The 24,472-nt window shown below is 36.9% G+C and overlaps 1 protein-coding gene across 1 annotated transcript; it reads right to left on the bottom strand.

The window, feature by feature from the left end:
- Positions 1-6,572: 6,572 nt before the first annotated feature.
- Positions 6,573-6,782, bottom strand: LOC122229591 (protein CEBPZOS-like). Its single transcript, XM_042954870.1, has one exon. The coding sequence runs from the start codon at positions 6,780-6,782 to the stop codon at positions 6,573-6,575; it is 210 nt and encodes a 69-aa protein (XP_042810804.1).
- Positions 6,783-24,472: the final 17,690 nt, after the last annotated feature.

The raw sequence follows: 24,472 nt of genomic DNA, 5'->3' as shown, positions 1-24,472 counted from the left end.
TCAGATAGAGAAACACTAATAATACTGTGTGATCTCATGTGTGGAATCTAGAAAAGTTGAACTTACAGAAGCAGAGAACGGATTGGTGGTTGCCAGAGACCAGGGGTTGAAGGTAGGGAAGATGGGTGAAGGTGGTCCAAATGTACAACCAAACAAACTAAAACAAACCTAACAGTTCATAGGAAGGGAAAAGACAGACCCAGCCAGCCCTATGGCAAAAAAACTTGGCTACCTTTTGCCACCCGTGCCTTTTTCTCCTGGACACATAACATATCCCAGCTTGCCTTGCAGATGCATGCAGCCAAGCAACTAAATTCTGGCCAAACGGTCGTGAGTGAACATATGTATGTCATTTTCCTATCCTCTACCTCTTTTTCTCCCGTCACCTGTTGGCCGGATATAGAATGTCTGGAGATGTTCTCAGGCCCTAGGCACTAGCACTACAAGAGGGAAGGAGCCTGGTTCCCTGAATGGCCACTTGCCGAAAAGGTATCCAAAGGAGCCATGGGACCAAGAACTCACTCATTTGACCAGTGCATCAGCAAAAAACTACAACTTGTATAGTTACGTCACTAAATTCAAGTCTGTTAGGGCAGTTACCCTGCTATGACTTCTCTAAGCAAATGCATGACGGATTTATTCTCATAAGTATGCTGTATACCTTTTCGCTCTTTTTTCCATTTTTCTTTTCCTTGACATTTTACCAAAATAATACACTGGAAGATACTTATCCTAGATACCAGTGTGGTCCCCAGTTAGCCAGACAGATTTGTTTTGAATTAATGCTTGATCTTTGTGAGGTTGCTCTCACTGAACACTGCTAAGTAATGGAGAATATTACTTTCAGGAGGGATTTTCAAATGCTGGCACCTTAAATAGCCCCCTGGCACGAGCCTAGCGTGTCAACGAACAGGTATTGATTAGATTTTTGCCACTTCTCTGCTTCCGGCTCCAAGAACGAAATACTTGAAACAGACTTTTGTTTCCTGGGTCAGTCTGCCCCGAGACGCAGCATCCCCACCCCCGCCCCGATTGCCTCTTTCTGAGGAGCTCAGAACTGTACTTAAAGAGAGACCTGACTGATGGATTGCCTCCAACACCCTCAGGCTGAGGCTGCTACAGGTACCGTCTACTTGTAACCTCATCATCTCTTCCCAGGTCTGATTCACTAAGAAAAGCAGCCAGGCTGTATAATAGGATATCCTACTAATGAGTGCTCATTTATTTATTAATTCATCCATCCTTGATTAAGTACCTATCAGGCTCTATGGGGGCACAAAGAAGCAAGTGAACTTAGCTCAGCCCCTACCCTCAAGAGAGCTTACACTGTTGTAGAAGGAGCTGGGAGAGAGACAGACGGTACACAGGAAGTTATGATCCTGTGCAAGGTGTGTGGTACAGGGGAGCTCCAGGTAGGTATTTGTCAGAATTAACTGAGCTGTGCAAATGTAAGATTTGTGCACTTTGCTGTATGTAATGTAATACACTTTTAAAAGTACAGTTAAAAAGGAACCTATTTAAGCATTTTTTAAAAAAAATAACATTTGTTTGTAGCCACCCCCCCCCTTCTCTGTTGCAAGGAACACTTCCTTCAGATTTGTTTTCATATTGCATTTATTTAAATATATTTACCTGTTATTTCTGATGTTTAGTTTGGGCCTTTATTTTCCCTTGGAAATGAAGATGTTTACTGATTCTTTATAAAGTAACCTACTTTGGGGGTATTTATGGCATTCGCATTTCACAGGCATAACACAAATTAAAACAGTGTTAAAATACTTTGAAAATGTTAACAGGCTATGGAAGCTCTAAATGATAATACAGCAGATGAGGGAAAACTTGCAAGTAATTTAGCAGTTTTGTGTGCACTTTCCCCCAGAGAGACAAAACTGAGTTCAAGCTATAAATATAAGAAATCAGCTCTGAGAGGGGCACCTGGATGGTTCAGTCGGTTGAGCGTCCGACTTCAGCTCAGGTCATGATCTTGTGATTCACAAGTTCGAGTCCCGCATCAGGCTCTGTGCTGACAGCTCGGAGCCTGGAACCTACTTCAGATTCTCTCTCTCTCTCTCTCTCTCTCTCTCTCTCTCTCTCTCTCTCCCTGCCCCTCCCCACTCGCACTCTATCTCTCTCTCTCTCACACACACAAATAAATACAAAAATTAAAAAAACATTAAAAAAAAGAAGAAATCAGCACTGAGAATACATTTCAAAATCAAAACAGAACAGAGAAAACCCCAAAACCCAAAATGTCAAGCAAAAACAAATAAAAGAAATAGTCTAAAACAAAACTATGTGCCCCAAAGAGACATACTATAATAAAAAGGGACATAAATAGAACAATTTTTAAAAATTTTTTCTTAATGTTTATTTCTAAGAGAGAGGCAGAGTGCAAGCGGGGAAGGGGCAGAGAGAGAGAGAGGGAGACACAGAATCTGAAGCAGGCTCTAGGCTCTGAGCCGTCAGCACAGAGCCGGACACGGGGCACGAACCCACGAACGGCAAGATCATGACCTGAACTGAAGTCGGCGCTCAACCAACTGAGCCACCCAGGCAGCCAAAAAATGGAACAATTTTTAATGACAGTATAGAAAATAACAGATCATCAAATATGATCTTTGAAACAGATATTAAAGATAGTTTTCAAAAATAAACAGTTCTATTTTTTAAGCGTTAAAATCCTGACACACTCAGTAAATCCCATGAGTAATGTATCAAGTAGTAATGTATTTGGTGTTATGAATGTGTAAGTTTACAAGACAGACCTTAAAAGTTTTGAAAGTGGGAAGAAGTATGATCAGTCATTCCTTCAGTGGTGACTTTGCAGTTTCAACTCTAACCAAGATCACTTTTTAGTTCACTGTGTTAAATTAAAGAAAGTATGACCTTGGCTAGAATTTGGCAGAAGTCACATATGGGGCTGCAAACACTATGGAAAATTAACCTATGCACATCTCAGGAACAGGATTGTGATTTTTGTGTATTTGCACTTCCCACTAGCCCTCAACGACCTCCCAGGATGCAGAGTTTACCCTAAGGCAATGGAGGTACAAATGTTTTCTGCTAGTAGTGACCCACAGGCACCAAATAATCCTTAATTTGCTCTTAAAGAGAACTTGGTTCAATCTTGCATTTTACAGCTGAGGAAACAGAGACCCTAAGAGTATGTAGCTCTTGCCCAACATAACCATCATTATCAGCTTCGTCATCATCTTGAACTTACCATGCCCTCTCCATGTGCTGGCCACTGAGATGTACGCACATCATACCATATCATCCTCTTACAATCCTCGGTGCTATTTTCACCCTCATTTATCAATGAGGAAATGAATGCTCAAAGCAATGGTATACCATGCTCAGGGTCACACAGGTGAAAGAAAAGTCTTGGGTTCCTCCTTCAGAGCCAGAATTCTTTTTTAAATTTTTAAAATTTATTTTATTTTTAACATGTGTTTATTTCTGAGAGACAGAGAGAGGCAGAGCACAAGCAGGGGAGGGGCAAGAGAGAGAAGGAGCCACAGAATCCGAAGCAGGCTCCAGGCTCTGAGCGGTCAGCACAGAGCCGGACCTGGGGCTCGAACCCACAGACCACGAGATCATGACCTGCGTAGAAGTGTGACACCTGACCGAAGGAGGCACCCAGGTGCCCCAGAGCCAGCATCATTAATCACTGTATCAAACTGCCTATTGATTGTGCTGTCATAGTTAGAGCTTAGGGCTCCGGACTACCAAACAGTCGGCACAGCTGATACACAATTTATCACATTTTAGGCATTCAAAGATACTGTGGAGCAAATGAATAAATGAAAACTATAAGCACAAAACATAATGTTACGTCTTCACAAATTTATCCGCAACGAATTTTTACCAATACATTTGAAAGAGTGGCTCCATCAATACAGCTACTTAGACATGCTTTATTTTCTTTCAAAATTACTTCTACATTTTAATCACTATTTTAACAGAAAATAAAAGATACTTGAGAGAGGGAGAGTGTGCATTAACTGCCAGAAGTTGTGTCCTGAGAATATGGCTAATATGTATGAGGATACATTGAAGAAAATAAGAATAAATATAAACAACAAAGAAATAATTAATGATAAAATTGAAACTATTAGTTTTTTAAAGAATTAATATAACGTCAACTTTTTGAAGTTTCTAAAAAAGATGGCCTATGTAGTATATAGTGATATGTATATACACATACCTATATTTCCCTAAATGAGCATTGACTTATATGTCAATATACTGTCTTCTGATACCCTTTATTGGTGCTTTAATGTCATCTAGTAGGTATTGAATAAAAATGTCAGTAAGCCAGACAAGAATTCATTTCAATCTACCATAATCATATGTTACAGGTTTTCTGAAAGTTACAAATTTTATTATTTTTTTAACATTTTTTAATGTTTATTTTTGAGAGAGAGAGAGAGAGAGGAAGTCAAAGCATGAGCAGGGGAGGGGCAGAAAGAAAGGGAGACACAGAATCTGAAGCAGGCTCCAGGCTCCAAGCTGTAAGCACAGAGCTGGATGCAGGGCTTGAACTCATGGATCGTGAGATCATGACCTGAGCTGAAGTCGGATGCTTATCCAACTGAGCCACCCACGCACCCCAGAAAACACACTTTTAAAGTATATGTTCTACCCACACATTGTATTGCAAAACACACTCTTTATTTCCCCATTTTGATACCAACATGCTCAGTCCCAGACTTTCTTTTCAAGCCAAAAATATATCAATATATTCAATATCAGTTTATTCAACAAATATTTCCTGGCTACCCATTATGTGCCAGGCCCCTAGGATAAAGAAGGAGGCATTAGTCCTATTTTTGCATTCAAAAAAATAAGTAGCTCTGTCAACTTGGTGGTGAATTATACGTTAAAATTCAGTTGACCTTTAAAAAAGGCTAAAACTGTCTTTTTGTCAGATGTGTGATTGCCTGGGAAACTTTTATAACAAAGAGTCTAAATAGGTTTTTGCTTTTTCTTTTAAATTCTTCTTAGTATTTCAGAAGATAAAGAGCTTTTTTTAAATTAAAGATGGAAAAATTTTAAGTTATTACGAGTTAAACAGAGTTCATCTCTACAAAAGAAGAACTTATCCATGGATATTTTCATTTTAGGGGCAAAATCATATAATTCCTATAAGATATTGCAGCCAAATGTATTTTTTGAATTCATTGTGTAATATTTTTCACCCCTACTCAGCATTCCTAATAACTTCTGTGATTTTTGTAGAAGTAATATCCACTCATTGTATAAAATATGAGCTAAATGGCCATCAAAACAGGAATAGATATGCAGCTAAAGGAAATAAACCAGAGTTTCTGGGATTAATCTGAAAAAAAAATCTTAAATACAGAGAATTGAACAAAATACATGTTTATAGTATGATTACATTTCTTTCTTTCTTTTTTTTTCCTTTCTTGTCCTAGTCGTTTATTTGTTAACCAGTAACCTTTAAAAATAAATGCATAGGAATGCAAATTGGTACAGCCACGCCACTCTGGAGAACAGTATGGAGGTTCCTCAAAAAATTAAAACTAGGGCTACCCTATGACCCAGCAACTACACTACTAAGTATTTACTCAAAGGATACAAAAATACAGATTCAAAGGGGTACATGCACCCCGATGTTTATAGCAGCATTAGCAACAATAGCCAAATGAATGGATAAACAAATTGTGGCATGTATATATATATATATAAATATATATATTTGTATTTATATACTATATATATAAATATATATATGTATTTATATACATATAATGTATGAATAATACATACATATAATGTATGAATAATAAATGCATGGATAAACAAATTGTGGTATATATATATATATATATATATATATATATATATATATAAATATATATATGTATATACACACACACACATACACACACACACACAATGGAATATTATTCGGCCATAACAGAATGAAATCTTGCCATTTGCAATGATGTGGATAGAGCTGGAGAGTATTATGCTAAGCAAAGTAAGTCAGAGAAAGACAAATACCACATGATTTCATTCATATGTGGAATTTAAGAAACAACAAATGTTCATGGGGGCGGTTAGAAAAGAGAGGCAAATAAGGAAACAGACTCTTAAGTATAAAGAACAAACTGATGGTTAGTAGAGGGGAGGTCGGTTGGGGGATGTGTTAAATAGGTGATGGGGATTCAGAGGGCACTTCTTGTGATGAGCCATGGGTATTAAATGTAAGCAATGAATCACTAAATTCTTGAAACTAATATTACACTCTGTTAACTAACTGGAATTTAAATAAAAACTAAAAAACTAAAAAAAAAAAAAAAACATTATAGTTAACTAACTAACTAACTAACTAAATAAATAAATAAATAAATGCAGAAGGAAAGCAACAAACAAAAGCGGGCGATCTGTATAGTGGGTGGAAAATGACCGTAAGCCACGGCACAAGAGAAGTTCCTGTTTTGTTCTGTGGGGCCAGGAGTTTACAGTACTGTGTGCTCACCTTTCTTCTCCCCGATGAAGGTCTCAAACAGCTAATTTTTGCTTTTCAACCATTTTTATTCATCTTATTCTCTGACTCCATACATTCCAGAAGGCTCAACGGATTTGTAATACACTTCCAAGATGAAGGGAAATTTCTTGCTCATTGTTTGCCTGACATCTTGGCTTGTGTCCATCTTATTAAACAAAAAATATGCTCCAAAAACACCCACAAATTCAACTACTAAAACTCCTTTCAAGATCTTCTTGGCCAGTGGTTCCACAGTGTGGGCCATCATGTAACCAACAGGCAGGTGAGTGGGCAGCAAGGGAGAACTGCATTGCTGTTTATAATGCTGTACCCGAGACACTTACATCTGATACCATTTCTATAAAACTTTAAGCCATATATAACAATACCATATAGTACTAAATGGCTGTACATAGTAAAAATATAAAAATCTCTGTGGGTCAATAAACAAGTTTGGAATAGTGGAGATGGAGAGAAAAGACTAGAAATGAGATCAAAGAAGGGTACCCAAGGGAGGAAGAGGTCAAATGTGTTTGTACTAGACCAACAATTAACCTCTAGGCAGAACTTACAGGTGATTCTAGGGGCCCAATGCTGATGGCCTTTTGACCAATGTCAGAAAGTGGCTGTTTCCTATCATTTAATGTTTTCAGGTTGTTTAAGGTAAGAAAGTCACTCCTGACCTTATTTTCTTGTGGTTTGAAGTACAAATCTTCCTTAATTCTGAAAAATAACAAAGAAAAAGGGAAAAGAAAGAAAAGTAAAAATAAAAAAAAAATAAATAAAAGAAAAGCCTCTGAAATTGGCATGGTAAAATGTTGTTAAGAGCTGGCACTTTGAATTTCCAGTTCTGAGATGTTTATTATACTATACTTTATACTTTTCTATATACTTGAGCTGTGTCACAATTTAAAAAGGTAAATTATATGAAATTAGAAATAAGAGAACACTTAAAAAAAATTCTGACAAGCCAAAAGGCCACAATTCTACCATCCAGAAATAGCCGCCTCTACATTTTGGTGTGTTTTTATAGTCCTATGTGTGGGAAATGAGACAATACTTTTTGTTACAATTTTAAAAAATTATATAAGTATATTTTCAGAATATAAATATTCATCCTCACTTCTTTCCTGAATGACATTTCATTGTATTTCTGTAAAATGCTATATTTAATCAATCCTCCCTTCCTGGAAATACAGGCTGTTTCAACTTTCATAATTTGAAATAATGTTTTAACGAATGTTCTTCTACATGTATTTTCTATACACAACCATGATAACTTCCTTAAAGTATAGTTTTGTAAGTAAAGTTTCTGGGCCAAAACTATACATAGAATTTTAGGTTTAAAGCATATTTTGAAATTGCTTTCCAAAAAGATATTAAGCTACATTAACATGAGAGACCCTATATTCTCAGAGTAGCACTTATTATTTAAAAAATCTTTAATAGTTGCATAATATTGAATTTTACTCTTTTTACTATTGGAATTTTCTTTTTCACACCTTTGCCTATATCTTAGCCAGACATTTATCTTCTTTCCTATAGTTCTATAAGATTTTTATATTAAATAAATTCACTTTTTCTTATGCATTTTGAATATTTTCTCTATGTTGTGTTTTGCCTTTCCTTTTAGTTTAGAGTGTTTTCAATGTCTTGAAATGTATAAGTTAAATCTATCAATATTTCCCTTTATGTTTTCTGCTTATATGTATAGTCATTTATGTAATCTGTAGCATTTCTGTTTCGCTTTCTATTTGGATATTCAACACATATGGAGTTTATTTTAGTATATTTGGGCATATGGTGCTAGAAATCTAATTCTATTTTATTATAGATTATTACAAATAGTTGATCAGCTGTCTCAAAGGCATTCATTGAATAATCCAGACTTAACCTGCTAACTTGAATTTTTTTCAATACTTAATTCTCATATATCCTGTTTGTGAATTTTCCATTCTTTTGCCATAGTCAAATAAGTTATTTTTTTCATGAAAAGATGTATTTCTAGTACATTTTTGAAAGAACTTTAAGAATTGAGTTTTTCTACAGTTAACATTGTGTTAAATTTTTTAATGCAATTGACATAACTTGAAGTTGTTCTTGGAATTCTCATCTACTTATGCCTAGAGAAGATAAAAAATTGAGGCACAATCTATCGATTCCTGACATTTGGAATCATTCTAATCAAAATGAAAATCCAAGGAAATGGAATTTATAATCACAACAATTACAATATATGAAGCACAAAGACTTAGGTAATACTGACCCTTCACTGGCTAAAATGATAATAACAGGAAATTGCAAAGCTGGGCTAGCTTGTTATCCTTGCTTAAGCTACTGGGTGTTATCATCCACCTGATAGAAATCTCAGGGTTATACCTCTCTATTTTATCTCTATCTTTTCTCTGGGTCAGTGGAAAGGATGAAAATTCAAAGGACATGATCCAAACCTTCTTACTCTTATCCTCGTTCTCACCTTTGGACAATGAGTATTTGAATTTCTTACATTCTCCCTTCTCAAATTACATGAAATTACAGTTATTGCCATGGACGAGGGAATGTACATAAGATATTCCTTCATTGGACAAAACCCCCTGAGCCTTAAGATCTACATCTGTTGTATTTTTTAATTAAATGAGCTATAAATGTGCACAATGTCATTGCGATAGAAATTTATGAATGACTTGGCTAAAGCATCATGTTTCAAAGTAAATGTTTCAACCCTTATCTTTCCAGGTCTCCAGGAAGCTCAATAACCATTTTGCATTATAGGGATTTTAATATATGTAAATACAGAGGAAACAGGAACAACGAACTACCATGTGTCCATCACTGAATGTAAGTAATCATCAACATTCTGCTGTTTTTGTCTCAATAGCCTTTGATATGATGGCATCTCCCTCCTTTTCTTCTGACAACACACTATCCAAGTTTGCCCCTATCCATCTGGCAGTTCCTTCTCAGGCTCTTCCTCTTTTCCTTAAACTATCTGTTTCCCCTTGAACCCAACTACTCCCATGGCCTCATTTACCATATTTAAGCAACTCCTAAATTCATACATCCTGCTCAGATATCTTTTCTGGGGAACATTAAACTCAACATGACCAAATGTACACACATTATCTTTAAACTCTCCTTAGCACAGCTCCTCTCTGATATCTCAAGAAATGATGTATCCATCCAATTACTCATAATGCAAACAGAGATCTGATCACTGATAATTTTCTCTTCCACAATAAATTACCAAAGTAGCCAACTTAGTGTCCTAAACACTTTTCAAGTATGTCTCCTTTCCATTTGCACTGTCAACACGATGATCAGCACTATCTGATGAAATATAATGAAATCCGTACATCCAAGCCACACATAAAATTTTAAATTTCCTGGTTGACACATTAAAGAGTTAAATTTAAGAAGACGTATCATTTAGTTCAATTTATATCCCAGATATTGTCATTTTAAACATGTAAGCAATGTAAAATACTATCAATAAGATATTTATACTCTTTTTTTTTCTTATGAAGTCTTTGCAATCTGGTGTGTATTTTGCACTGCTCAGGACATCCTAATTTGGACAAACCACACTTCAAGCACTGAGTGGCCACATGCAGCTGGTGCTCACCACGTTGGAAGAGCAGATTTAGTCCAAGCTGTGACCATCTCTTTTTGGTGGTGTCTGTTAATGGGCTTCAAACATCGCTACTTGGTTTCCTTTCAGTTCATTCTTTTGAATTTCCATTGGAAACTGGAGTTTCCATTTCCAATGGAAACGGAGTTTCCATTCAGTTCATTATTTTTCCAATGCAGATCTGTCTCATGATTGCAAACTATAATCCTTTAGTGATTTCCCATTTTTCCTTTTTGGCTAAAATCTGAAACTCCTAACATAACCTACAACACTCTCCTTGATCTGATCGCATTTGATATCTCCAATTTGTGTAATGTACGAAGCCTCTTTCCATTCACAGCCTTTATACAAGCTTGAAATATTCTTGTTCCTATCATCTTTATTTATTAGCGTAAGTGTCACTTACTTAGAGAAATCTTCCTTGACACCACGTTCCTCTTGTTCCTCCCAAGAATCCAATTACTTTGTCTTTCTACCTACAATACTTTTACTTCATGGCAAAAGTTATTTGTGTTATTATTTGTTCAAGACAGGCCTCCAATTTGGGTCTGCTAGTTATTCTGGTTCATCTTTATATCTCCTCACCAAGAATAGTGCTTTGTACTGAATAAATATAGGTTAAATGTATAAATTTTACTTTCTTAGCATTATTCACATGAGAAAAAGCTGAGGTTACCAAGATGGGCTTAGACCAATCATGATTCACATCCCCAGTCTAGGGAAGGGACTCATCCTTCAGCACAAAGACACCTCATCCTTGAACAAAATTAATATTCTGTGAACAAGAAAAAAAAGAAGAGGTGGCTATTGGGTATGCTACCAACGCTGTCTACCAGAAATTTCCAATTTATCTTTGTGATAGACTGTTCACCTACTTCGGCTTACAGCAGCCCAAGAAAAGCAAGACTGAGCCATCTGGAGATAAATTTGTGGATGGAGGTTTTATTTTGTTTTTAAACTATAAAAATAAAGAGGAAGAAACACACTGTATTAGTCAGGTTCTGCAGAGAAACAGAACCAATAGGATATATATAGATATATATATATATACATATGAAAAGATTTATTATAGAAATTGGCTCAGGCGATTATGGAGGCCGAGAAGTCCCACAGTCTGCTGTCTGCAAGCTGGAGAACCAGGAAAGCTGATAATATAATTCAGTCCAAGTCCAAAGGCCTGAGAATGAGGAGCTGCTATGTCCAAGGACAAGAGAAGGACATCCCAGCTCAAGAACAAAGAAAGAGAATTTCTCCTTTCTCTGCCCTATTGTACTGTTAAAGCCCTCAATGATTGACGATACCCATTTATACCAGTGAGGGGAGATTTCTTTACTCAGTCTACTGATTCAGATGCTAATTGTTTTGGGACATACCTTCACAGACACACTCAGAAATAATGTTTTATGAGTTGTCTGAGCATCACTTGGTCCACTCAGATTGACACATGAAGTTAACCATTACACATGCACTATTAACTAACATTCACAAACATTTTCCTTCATCATCACATTTGGTCCTCCCAATAATTCTGGACAGCCTCATTAAATTAGTGTTATTACTTATCATCTTGCATAATTTACAAAGGAGAAATCTCAATCAAAAAGGTTAAGAGACTTGTCCAAGAATACTCAGAAATCACATAATGACTTGGACAAGGACATAGGTGTTCTTTTTTTCTAATGGACATATGTTTTTTATTATTATGATGAATTTTTAAACTTTTTTTTAATTGTAAGATTATTTATTTATTTATGTATTTATTTAATTATTTTTTAAATTTACATCCAAATTAGTTAGCATATAGTGCAACGATGATTTCAGGAGTAGATTCCTTAGGGCCCCTTACCCATTTAGCCCATCCCCCCTCTCCTCCAGTAACCCTCACTTTGTTCTCCATATTTGAGTCTCTTCTGTTTTGTCCCCCTTCCTGTTTTTATATTATTTTTGTTTCCCTTCCCTTATGTTCATCTGTTTTGTCTCTTAAAGTCCTCATATGAGTGAAGTCATACGATTTTTGTCTTTCTCTGACTGACTAATTTCACTAAGCATAATACCCTCCAGTTTCATCCACGTAGTTGCAAATGGCAAGATTTCATTCTTTTTGATTGCCAAGTAATACTCCATTGTATATATACCCCACATCTTCTTCATCCATTCATCCATAGATGGACATTTGGGCTCTTTGCATACTTTGGCTATTGTTGATAGTGCTCCTATAAACATGGGGGTGCATGTGTCCCTTCAAAACAGCACACATGTATCCCTTGGATAAATGCCTACTAGTGCAATTACTGGGTCATAGGGTAGTTCTATGTTTAGTTTTTTGAGGAACCTCCATACTATTTTCCAGAGTGGCTGCACCAGCTTGCATTGCTGCCAACAATGCAAAAGAGATCCTCTTTCTCCGCATCCTCGCCAACATCTGTTGTTTCCTGAGTTGTTCATGTTAGCCATTCTGACAGGTGTAAGGTGGTATTTCATTGTGGTTTTGATTTATATTTCCCTAGTGATGAGTGATGTTGAGCATTTTTTCATGTGTCGGTTGGCCATCTGGATGTCTTCTTTGGAGAAGTGTCTATTCATGTCTTTTGCCCATTTCTTCACTCGATTATTTGTTCTTTGGGTGTTGAGTTTGATAATTTCTTTATAGATTTTGGATACTACCTTTATCTGATATGTCATTTGCAAATATCTTCTCCCATTCTGTCAGTTGCGTTTTAGTTTTGTTGATTGTTTCCTTTGCTGTGCAGAAGCTTTTTATTTTGATGAGGTCCCAGTAGTTCATTTTTGCTTTTGTTTCCCTTGCCTCCAGAGGCATGTTGAGTAAGAAGTTGCTGCGACCAAGATCAAAGAGGTTTTTGCTTGCTTTCTCCTCAAGGATTTTGATGGCTTCCTGTCTTGCACTGGGGTCTTTCATCCATTTTGAGTTTATTTTTGAGTGTATGGTGTAAGAAAGTGGTCCAAGTTCATTCTTCTGCATGTCGCTGTCCAGTTTTCCCAGCACCACTTGCTGAAGAGACTGTCTTTATTCCATTGGATATTCTTTCCTGCTTTGTCAAAGATTAGTTGGCCATGCATTTGTGGGTCCATTTCTGGGTTCTTTATTCTGTTCCATTGATCTGAGTGTCTGTTTTTGTGCCAGTACCATACTGTCTTGATGGTTACATCTTTGTAGCATAGCTTGAAGTCTGGGATTGTGATGCCTCCTTCTTTGGTTTTCTTTTTCAAGATTGCTTTAACTATTCGGGGTCTTTTCTGGTTCCATACAAATTTTAGGATTATTTGTTCTAGCTCTATGAAGAATGCTGGTGTTATTTTGACAGGGATTGCATTGAATATGTAGATTGCTTTGGGTAGTATTGACATGAAAGAGGAGAGATCACAACCAACACAGCAGAAACAAAAACAATAATAAAAGAATATTACGAGCAATTATATGCCAATAAAATGGGCAATCTGGAAGAAATGGACAAATTCCTAGAATTTGTCCTAGAAACATATACACTACCAAAACTGAAACAGGAAGAAATAGAAAATTTGAACAGACCCATAACCAGTAAAGAAATCTAATTAGTAATAAAAAATCTGCCGAAAAACAAGAGTCCAGGGCCAGATGGATTTCTAGGGGAATTCTACCAAACATTTAAGGAAGAGTTAACACCTATTCTCTTGAAGCTGTTCCAAAAAATAGAAATGGAAGGAAAATTTCCAAACACTCTCTCTGAAGCCAGAATTATCTTGATCCCAAAACCAGACAGAGACCCCCTAAAAAGGAGAACTATAGACCAATTTCTCTGATGGACATGGATGCAAAAATCCTCAACAAGATATGAGCCAACCGGATCCAACAATACACTAAAAAAATTATTCACCGCGACCAAGTGGGATTCATACCTGGCATGCAGGGCTGGTTCAATATCCACAAAACAATTAACATGATTCATCACATCAATAAAAGAAAGGACAAGAATCATATGAGGCTCTCAATAGATGCAGAGAAAGCATTTGACAAAATATAGCATCCTTTTTTGATAAAAACCCTTAAGAAAGTAGGGATAGAAGGAGCATACCTCAAGATCATAAAAGCCATATATGAATGGCCCAATGCAAATATCATCGTCAATGGGGAAAAACTGAGAGCTTTTCCCCTAAGGTCAGGAACAAGACAGGGATGTCTCTACTCTCGCCACTGTTATTCAACATAGTATTGGAAGTCTTAGCCTTTGCAATCAGACAACACAAAGAAATAAAAGGCATCCAAATCAGCCAGGAGGAGGTCAAACCTTCACTCTTCGCAGATGACATGATACTCTATATGGAAAGCCCAAAAGATTCCACCAAAAAACTGCTAGAATTGATTCATGAATTCAGCAAAGTTGCAGGATATAAAATCAATGCACAGAAATCAGTTGCATTCCTATACACCAACAATGAAGCAACAGAAAGGGAAATCAAGGAATCAATCCCATTTATAGTTGCATCAAAAACCATAAAATACCTAGGAATAAATCTAACCAGAGAGGTAAAAAATCTATACACTGAAAACTATAGAAAGCTTATGAAAGAAATTGAAGAAGATACAAAAAATGGAAAAAGATTCCATGCTCCTGGACAGGAAGAACAAATATTACGATGATTTTTTATGTTTATTTATTTATTTTGGGAAAGAGTGCAAGTGGGGTAGGGACAGAGCCAGATGGAGAGAAAGAATCTCAAGCAGGCTCCACCCTGTCAACACAGAACCTGATGCGGGGCTGGATCTAATGAACTGTGAGATCACAACCTGAGCTGACATCAAGAGTCAGATGCTTTACTGACTGAGCCACCTAGGCGCCCCTGCTTTTTATTATAATACTAAGTAAATAGTATATATAGTGTACTATAATATAGTATAGTATACAATACTATTTAGTACAAAATACTAAGAGTATTTTTTAGAGCAGTTTTAGGTTCACTTAAAAATTGAGGGGGAAATACAAAGAGTTACCAAATGCCCCCTACGCCCACATATGCATAGCCTCCCTCATTATCATCACCCCCCCCCCCCCCCAGAGTAGTACATTTGTTACAACTGAAGAACCTACATGGGCACATCATTATCACCCACAGTCCATAGTTTCTGTTACAGTTCACTCTTCATATCGGTGTCCTTATTCCCAAATTCAAACTCTTTTCCCTACAGTGGCATTTCTCAGTATGAACCTCACCCGGGAATGTGTTAGGGAAAGCAAATTCTTGGGCCTCACTCCAGACCTAATGAATCAGACACTGGGAGTCTAGCCTAGCAACCTGTGCCTAATAAGCTCTCCAGGTGACTCTGATACTCCTAACGTATGAGAACCACTACAGTACATCCTACTACCCACACTGTTTTCTCTTACGTTGATCGATTGTTTTCTATTTGTTTCATGATTTGGCAGAAAAAGAAAAATACTGATTTTGCACTCAGGTGTATCATAAGAAGTCAAAGTCATCTTCGCCTTACTTCCAAACTCAAATGGCTCTTGGATTTAGGGATCTACCCATTGGGCCCCATTTCCAAGGTTACATACTTGAATCAAATGAATGGTGGCCAGTTACTCCCTATATATGGCCTGAGTTGTATTTCTATGTGGGCAAGCAAAACAAGTCAGGGAAAGTCTGCATCTCACAGAACTTATTTTCTTTTACTTAACAATGAATTACAGTGAACTCTCTCTTCTGCCAAAATGAAAGCCCTTTGCCCTCTATTTCCCATATACTTCCATGATCCAGCCTTCTTACCACAAAACCTGCAGTATTTCTCCTTCTTAAGAAAACAAAAACCTAAAAATTTTCAGTGACTAATAATTGTCTCTGACAAAGATGTCCTAATTCTAGCACAAGATGAATTTGTCTTCTTCCAACTTTGCCCTTGTCTTTTGCTACATTATCAGCACTACAATAATTCTAACCCATAAATCAGGGACTTATGCCTTGCATACTGCCTATTCTCCACATTTCTGGCATATTTGTGAGAATAAAAGAAATTGCAGACCCAAGGTCGATTTCTGTCCCAACTGATATTTTGGCCAAGACTGTCTCTCTCTCTCTCTCCCAGCTTTGGAGCCCTAGTGTTCCCTGTCAGTATCTGCCTGACCATAATGTTTATCCACAGACTTTTCCTGCTGCTTAGGTTTCTCAAAATTCTATACTATCACACTTTACCAGATTGTCTCCTCAGTAACAAATCTTATATTTGGAACCTATTTAAATGACCTCCACACAAGAAACAAGTATTGTGCTGACTTTGAGGTCAGGCCAACCTTATATAGCTGATGACCTTGAGCAACGTGCTTACTTCTTCAGTTCAGTGTCTCATCCATGAAATGGGTATATGCAGTGGTTCTCAAATTCTAGGGTACATTAGAACCATGAGAGTTTGTAAAAAGGAAAAATGGAGTGCAGAGCTTTCCACAGAGTTTCTGACTCAGTAGGTCTAGGGAAGGGCCTGAGAATTCATGTTTCTGAAAAAGGTCCTAGGTTATGCTAATGCTGCTTGTCTGGAGATCACACTTTGACAACCACTGAAATAACATTATTAGTACGAGAAATACTATTTGTAAAGTGCCCAATTCAAAGTAACCACTCAATGAATGTTCGTTTATTGTCCTCCACCTCTATTCCACATGGAAATAGATGACAAAAATGAATTAATGACATTGGATTTGAATGGAATTGAGCTAAATGCAATTATCTCTGGGCAAAGCCTTTCTGGAAACAAACCAAAAGAGATATTTTGTGAAAATAAAATAAAGGAGGCATTTTAGGTAAATGAATTTTTAGAAGCTATTGATAAATATTGGCAAAGGCATCAAAGGGAACTTCTACACAGCATTAGTAGAAAAATAAATATAATAAATAAATAAATAAATATATTTTTATATGTATATATTATATATAATATATGTACATACATAATATATGTATTATATACATACATATATTATATATAATTTTAGAGGACAATTTGGTAGTACCTACTAAATGTGAGATATACATAAATTTTGACCCAGCATTTCACTTCTAGAATATGTCCTTGAGAAATACATACAGATGCACAGGAATATAGTGCAATATATTTGCATAGCAGCTCCTAAACTCAAGTATGTAAGAAATGTATTTTTTTTTTTCCTGCAAGTCAACTTGATTTATACTTCAAGCCCATTGCACCAGGTGGCAAAAATAAATCCCATTCATTTCAGGATTCATTTACTGACATTCTTCTGGAGTTGCATCTGAGAACCAGGGACATGAGCAGAGCAGAGGCATTGGGGTATGTGCAGAGTATTGGTCTTATGTCATAATCCATCCACACTGTCATCTCCTGGCTTGACCATCATTCTGTTGGTACTTGATAGATTTTATATACAGATTACTGCTACCTTATTGCATGACTTCCTCCTTGCAGCCCCATCCTGCCCGTTGATTTTATTACCTCCATACCTTGTCAGATACTATGGAAGCTGAGACCCTTATTCGTTTTATGCCACTTTTAGATGCTCAGTGTCACTCTGATGTTTCTGTGTCATGTAAATTCTGAGGTTGTCTAGGGCTCTAATCAACTATATATCTTCTTATTTTAGTCCTACAAATAGAGGAAATCAATAAAGTTTAATGGCTAAATTTGAAAGTGTCACAGATTGCCATTTGAAATCTTGTGTCATTTTAGTTTTTATCAAATACTGAAGAAGGGAAAATAGCCATTTTGATGGTGAAAAATCTTGTTTTCAAGACAAGTCCCAGATGTAAGCCACTCCTTAATCAGTGACTCAGTGATTATAACTTAGCAACATGCAAGTCTGTGTTAGCTATATATAGCTCTATTTTTGTATGCATTGAAATGAGCCTCTGATGGTCAAAATAGTTTTGTATTTTCAAAATGATAGCAGCTGTTTATCCTTAATTCTGAGAATAATTTGGGGAGTAATGTACTTTACTTTTTACCCAAAAGACAGGGATGACTTCACTGTTTAGATACAGAAAGAAATATGTTAAATCATTCAACCAATGCTGCTTGGAATAGACTTCTTTAAAGCATATTTTGATTGTGTAACTGTTCTGAACTAAACTTGGCTTGCGAGATCTCTGGATGTTACATAACTTCTGAGAAAATACAAAAGTAAGAAAGAAAGAAAGAAAAGACAATGAGGTTGAGGCATTTCAGCATACATTTTGTTTTTTTAAGTAGCCATAAAGTGCCAGATGTTGTAATACAAAGATAGATAGAACACAGGTCCTGTCAATGAGATCTTGGACTAGGTGGGGAGAAAAATCAAGTAATAGAGACAAAGTTCCATCAGACAATACAAAGTACAAAGACAGATAGCATATACCCTATCTAAAGAAAGGCTTCAAGGCAAAAGTAACATTTAATCTGTGGTGGAAGAGGGAAAGAAGCATATTCAAGAAGCAGGGACAGAATTTCCCAGGACAAAAAAAAAACAAAAAAAAAAAACCAAAAACCCATTCATCAGACTGTAAGTTCTGTGTTATGAGGAAGACATGTTGAGTGTTGCTTTTTCTTTGACTAAAAATGTTTTCAATATCTCAGAGCTAACTAGGGGAATTTATAAGAACTGCATGCATTCTATCCATAACATTTCCCTTGGGAGTGCATTGTTTGGTTGAATTTGGGATTGTAAGAGGAATAGTTCCCCCACCTGTCACTTTAGAAGGTGGTTTAACCCAATTTCTGGCTGTTCTCTTTGGGATGTGGGGCTAACTTCTTAGCACTTGTCCTTATCTATAGGTCCTAGAAGCCAGTTTCATGGCAATAGGAAAAGTTTCACTCAACACTCAACACTGGTTCCCAAAATAAATATAATGCAAGCCACATATGCAATTGTAAATGTTTCTAGTAGCCATGTTAGAAAGATGAAATGAAACAATTAAAATTATTTAAAAAAAAAAATTTTTTTTTCAACGTTTTTTATTTTTATTTTTGGGACAGAGAGAGACAGACAGAGCATGAACGGGGGAGGGGCAGAGAGAGGGAGACACAGAATCGGAAACAGGCTCCAGGCTCCGAGCCATCAGCCCGGAGCCCGACGCGGGGCTCGAACTCACGGACCGCGAGATCGTGACCTGGCTGAAGTCGGACGCTTAACCGACTGCGCCACCCAGGCGCCCCTAAAATTAATTTTATAATATACTTCAAACCAATGTGTCCAAAATATATTTCAACATGTGATCAATATAAAAATTATTAATGAGATAATTTTCATCCTGTCTTCAACACCTAGTATTAATTTAAAAATTATGGCATATCTCAGTTTGCTCTAGACTCCTTTCAAGAGGGCATTTTAGGCAAAGCCATTTATTTTTTATAGATTGTCTTGTGACAAAGCTAACAATGGCACCTTACCATGCTCACGGAATAAGTCCCACTTCCAATTAGACATAAATTTGTGTCTTAGACAATCGAGTAAAAGAGAAGATGCCTAATGCAGTTCTCCTTCTTGCTCCACAGGCTTGGAGAGACCACTTCTTTCTATGTCCTGCCTTACTAAACAATTATTTAGAGACTCAGTTGTTTTAAAATATCTGAAAGAGTATTATTTTTCTAACTCAGCTGACTGCCTAATTAGATAAGAGGCAAACTTCTAGAATAGCTTTTCTTTGACCTTTGTATCACAATTTTTAAAAAAATCGATGAAATTTGTTATCTCTTACAACACAAATCAAGCTTTTCTTCCACATCACCCTTTGCAGATGGATACGTCTGCCTCCAATGGCCTCATATCTGAACACAGGCTGGATATGCCCCCATCAGCTTGGTTTCAGATTTCTTTCTTTAGACTGAGCAAGAAAGAATCAAGAATCAAGAGTAAAACTTCACTCATTACCTTTTAAACTTATTTACTTATTTTTTGTTGTTGGTTTGGCAAGTTGCCTCATTCCACAGAGACTTTACAAGGTGCTTATGTCTTATGTTTGAAGGTGAGAACTGTGATCTAATCTGTATTCTGCGTGTTACTTAGCACACTGAGGGTGCCCAATAAATATTAAACAGGAAGGCTTTATTGAATCACTTTATACCATACACTTCCTAGTGCCTCCTTTGTGCCAGCTTCCAGTACAAAACCATTATAAAAAGATGGGTGGCTGGATGGATTAATAAGTGAATTTACTTGATAGTTTGCTGCCAATTTTTTGCTACCTGTAATGAAATCATATTTCTCGGTCCTCTCCCATGAATCACAAAGAGAACAGTCTCACATTAAGACAAAGCCTAAATTTGAACAAATACATAGTAAGCTCTCTGTCTCTGAAAAATTTAAAGCAGAGGTTAAAGCCCAATAAACTCCATTTCCATCCACTCATAAAACCAGAACCTCCACAATGACCTTCCGGCACCTCAACATCAAAACATTTTAACAATATCGGGATATAGGGTAGTCATAATATTGACTCTGAATTATTCAAAAATGAATTATATTCAGTACAGTTTTAATTCTAAAAATGTTTTATTCCTTCAGAGCTATTAATTTATTAACCTCATCGATTGTTAAAGACTCTATAAAGCACCTCTTATGCTCTAGGCTTTGTTTCCAAGGTCTGGAAAACATAAAAAAATCTTGCTTTAATGAAATGCATATTCTATTGGAATATTTAATTCAATAGGTGCTCAATATTTAAAACCTTTAATCAACCATTTTTATTTGATTCACACAATTAATGGTTTTAATTTATTCCTACTGAACAGCAAATCCACAAGGTTGGTGGTAGAACTGAGGCAAGAGTCAAGATTATTTGAGGCAAAATCTATGCTCTTTTCACAGGACTGTGACAGATACTTGTCTTTCTATTCAACTTGTTCAGACTTAGGTTAGGAAAGCTACAAGGTTTCTTACAACTCTAGGACATTTTTCACCCTAGTTCTCTCTCTTTTTTAATGTTTATTTATTTTTGAGAGACAGAGAGAGAATCTGAAGCAGGCTGTAGGCACTGATGCAGGGCTCAAACTCATGAACCATGAGATCATGACCTGAGCTGAGTTGAAGTTGGACGCTTCATCATTGGAGCCACCCAGGTGCCCTTCTCCCTAGTTCTGTAATAAAATATACTGTAATCCAAATACATCTCAAGAAAATTGGTTTTCAATTTGAAAATGAAGATAATAAGACAAAATAATACTGAGAAAGCAATCCATTCCTAAAGGGTTTTTAGACGAAAAACTTATGAAAAACTTGAACACAAATATGCAGTATAAGGGTGCCTGGGTGGCTCAGTCACTTAAGAGGCCACCTCTTGATTTCAGCTAAGGTCATGATCCCAGGATTGTGGGATTAAGCCCTGCATTGGTCTCTGTGCTGAGCATGGACCCTGCTTGGAATTCTCTTTCTCTGTGTGTTTCTCTGTCTCTCTCTCCCGCTCTGTCCCTCTTCCTTATTGCTCTCTTTCTCTCTCTCAAAATAAAAAACAAAATTGTAATTAAAAAAATTCAGTATAATCATGTCCTTATAGATCTGATTAACATATGACAGAAATTATACTGTAAACTGATACTATTCCATTTTATGTCCAAATATGTTAACCTCTACTCTTCCAGAATTGTTCTGCAATGTGTTTCTCAGGCTAACTAAGATTTGATTGTCTCCTTATAAAACAAATAGGTGTATTATAAATTCCCTTTCACCTCCTCAAATAATATGACTTTCTCCCTTCCCCAGAAAGCCTCCCACAGTCAAACTGCTTCACACTACTCTTGAATGACTATTATAAATATAATTGTGTTTTAAAAGGTTAGCTTAAAAGGTGGTAGAGAGGGGCGCCTGGGTGGCTCAGTCGGTTGGGCGGCCGACTTTGGCTCAGGTCATGATCTCACAGTCCGTGAGTTCGAGCCCCGTGAGTTCGAGCCCCACGTCGGGCTCTGTGCTGACAGCTCGGAGCCTGGAGCCTGTTTTAGATTCTGTGTCTCCCTCTCTCTGACCCTCCCCCATTCATGCTCTGTCTCTCCCTGTCTCAAAAATAAATAAAACATTAAAAAAATTTTTTTTTAAAAAAGGTGGTGGAGAGGGAAGGTAATATAGAAGGCAAAAAAGAGTTTGGGAGAGATATCTCTTAAATAATTGGAGACCATTCAATTAATTAGAAAATTACTTGTTTTAAAAATTCTCTAAATAATTTTGTTGTTCCAGATTGACTGTCTTATGTAAATAAAGGCTAATTCCTTTAAAAATTTTTTTTAATGTTTTATTTATTTTTGAGACACAGAGAGAGAGACAGAGCATGAATAGGGGAGAGAAAGAGAGAGAGGGAGACACAGAATCCGAAGAAGTCTCCAGGCTCTAAGGTGTTGGCACAGAGCCTGACGCAGGGTTCGAACTCACAAACCGTGAAATCGTGACTTGAGCCGAAGTCAGACCCTTAACCAACTGAGCCACCCAGGTGCCCCAATAAAGGCTAATTTCTAAAATTTGTCTTTGAATTTTGTATCACAGCTTTAAAAAAATTAAATAAACCTATTATCTCTCAAGCCACCAATCAAACTTTGCTGATTGAGGTAAGTCAAGGCGCCCCGCTTGCAGATGAAAAGACGGAAACTCTCAAGACCACAACATTCTGAGCCCCTGGACACTCTTCTTAGTGCCACTCTGTATTATAACTGCTTTCTGAATCTTTGGTTTCTTAAAGAGGCTGTTGGTGTCTCAAAATCAAAATGATACCTTTCAGTTGCCTTTCTGAACCTCTCTTGATTTCATACTTTCCAATAGCATTTATTAAATCATTTTCTGTGCCAGATGCTATTTCACAGCAATGCAAACGTGAATGTCATCCTACCTGCTCTTAATGTATTTAGAGTCTAGAAAAGTGAAATACAAGAAAAAAAAATGGAGTGAAATGTAGTCATAGAGACATGCATACTCTAATGAAAGTATTATGAAAGGGTTCCTGGCCTAGACTAAGGATTCAGTGGGAAGGTTTCCTGGTGTACAAGATGCTCAAGAGAATCTGAAAGTGATTGGGATTCCTTAGGGAGGCATGTAGGCAAGTTACCTCTGCTCCTTTCTGAAATTTATACCCATCGTGAAACTCACTGATATATTCCATATGCTTCATATCTCTCGCTATATATAGTGAGTTCTATAAATCCAGGCCCATATCTGGCACAAATTTCTCTCTTATACAGGGTCTAGAATAATGTTTCTAAGACAAAAACTCTCAGTCAAGCAGTCCCGTTCTGCAATACACAGGTGATCTGGGATGAAGAGAGGTATAAGCCCAGTGTAAAGGTTCATATTAATGACATCAGAAATACATCTCCCAGGACTTGACATTTTTCCACATTGAAGCAGATATAAGACCTTGGAAGCCTTTTAAGAAATAACTGAGTAACTCCCAATTTTCATTTGCTTACTGAATCAGGGCCATGCAATAACCCGAAGGGAGTCATTTACATTTTGTTCAGCATACACTTTTGTCAAACCTCACATTAGAACAGGGTAGACAACATAAGCGAATATTGAATGGTGCTAAAGAGGGTAACCTTTCATACCATATATCAAAAAGATAGTGCTGAAAATCAAAGCAAGACAAAGCAATTTCAACCAAGAGACGAACTGAACTGTTGCTTCCTTATCCGTCTGCTCACACCTCCTCGTTCAGTCCCAAGAGTCACAGCAAGATGCCAACGCATGTGTTTGTATCTGAGTACGAATGCACGCACGCATGCACAATTCTGGTAAATTATAGTCCTAAATGCCTATAGCAATCATCTCTGATAAATATATCAAAAAGCTTCTTTATGACTTTTCTGTATTTCCTATCTTTATTTGTTGCAATGCATGTGGATTACACTGATCATCAGAGAATCTATTGTGCTATTAAAGTCCTCACCTCAACTTTCCTCATTCTGTGTGTGGGATGTGCGTGCTGTTATGGTCCGCAGCGTCTCGCCGTCCCCAGCACCATGCTGTGGACCCTGGTCTCTAACCAGTGTATTTGTCGTAAGCAGGACATCCTCATGAAAAATTTCAGCTAGAATAGGAAGACGCTACTTGAAATCAGAAGTGCTGGAAAAGGCATTTTGTAGTTTATTGGCGCACGAGCGCCGGCAGGTATCTAATCTTTTATTTCCATGTTCGTATGCACTGAAAAGCCTGGCTTTGTCTATGTGGATTGTCCAAGTCATGCATGCTGTGTGTAGGCTTCTTAACCTCCTGAAGCAAGCAATGTGTTTTGCCTTCTTGGACCCTCAAGATACACAGTACAACCATCATACAATATTCGGTTTTCTCTATTGTGTGGATGTTACCTAAGAGTGTAACGTCCATTGAGTGAGGCCATGTTTTCCCCTTTTGTAA

Source organism: Panthera leo, chromosome C2 (assembly GCF_018350215.1).
Source record: "Panthera leo isolate Ple1 chromosome C2, P.leo_Ple1_pat1.1, whole genome shotgun sequence".
NCBI classification, from domain to species: domain Eukaryota; kingdom Metazoa; phylum Chordata; class Mammalia; order Carnivora; family Felidae; genus Panthera; species Panthera leo.
This window is presented reverse-complemented; position numbering and strand designations above follow the sequence as displayed.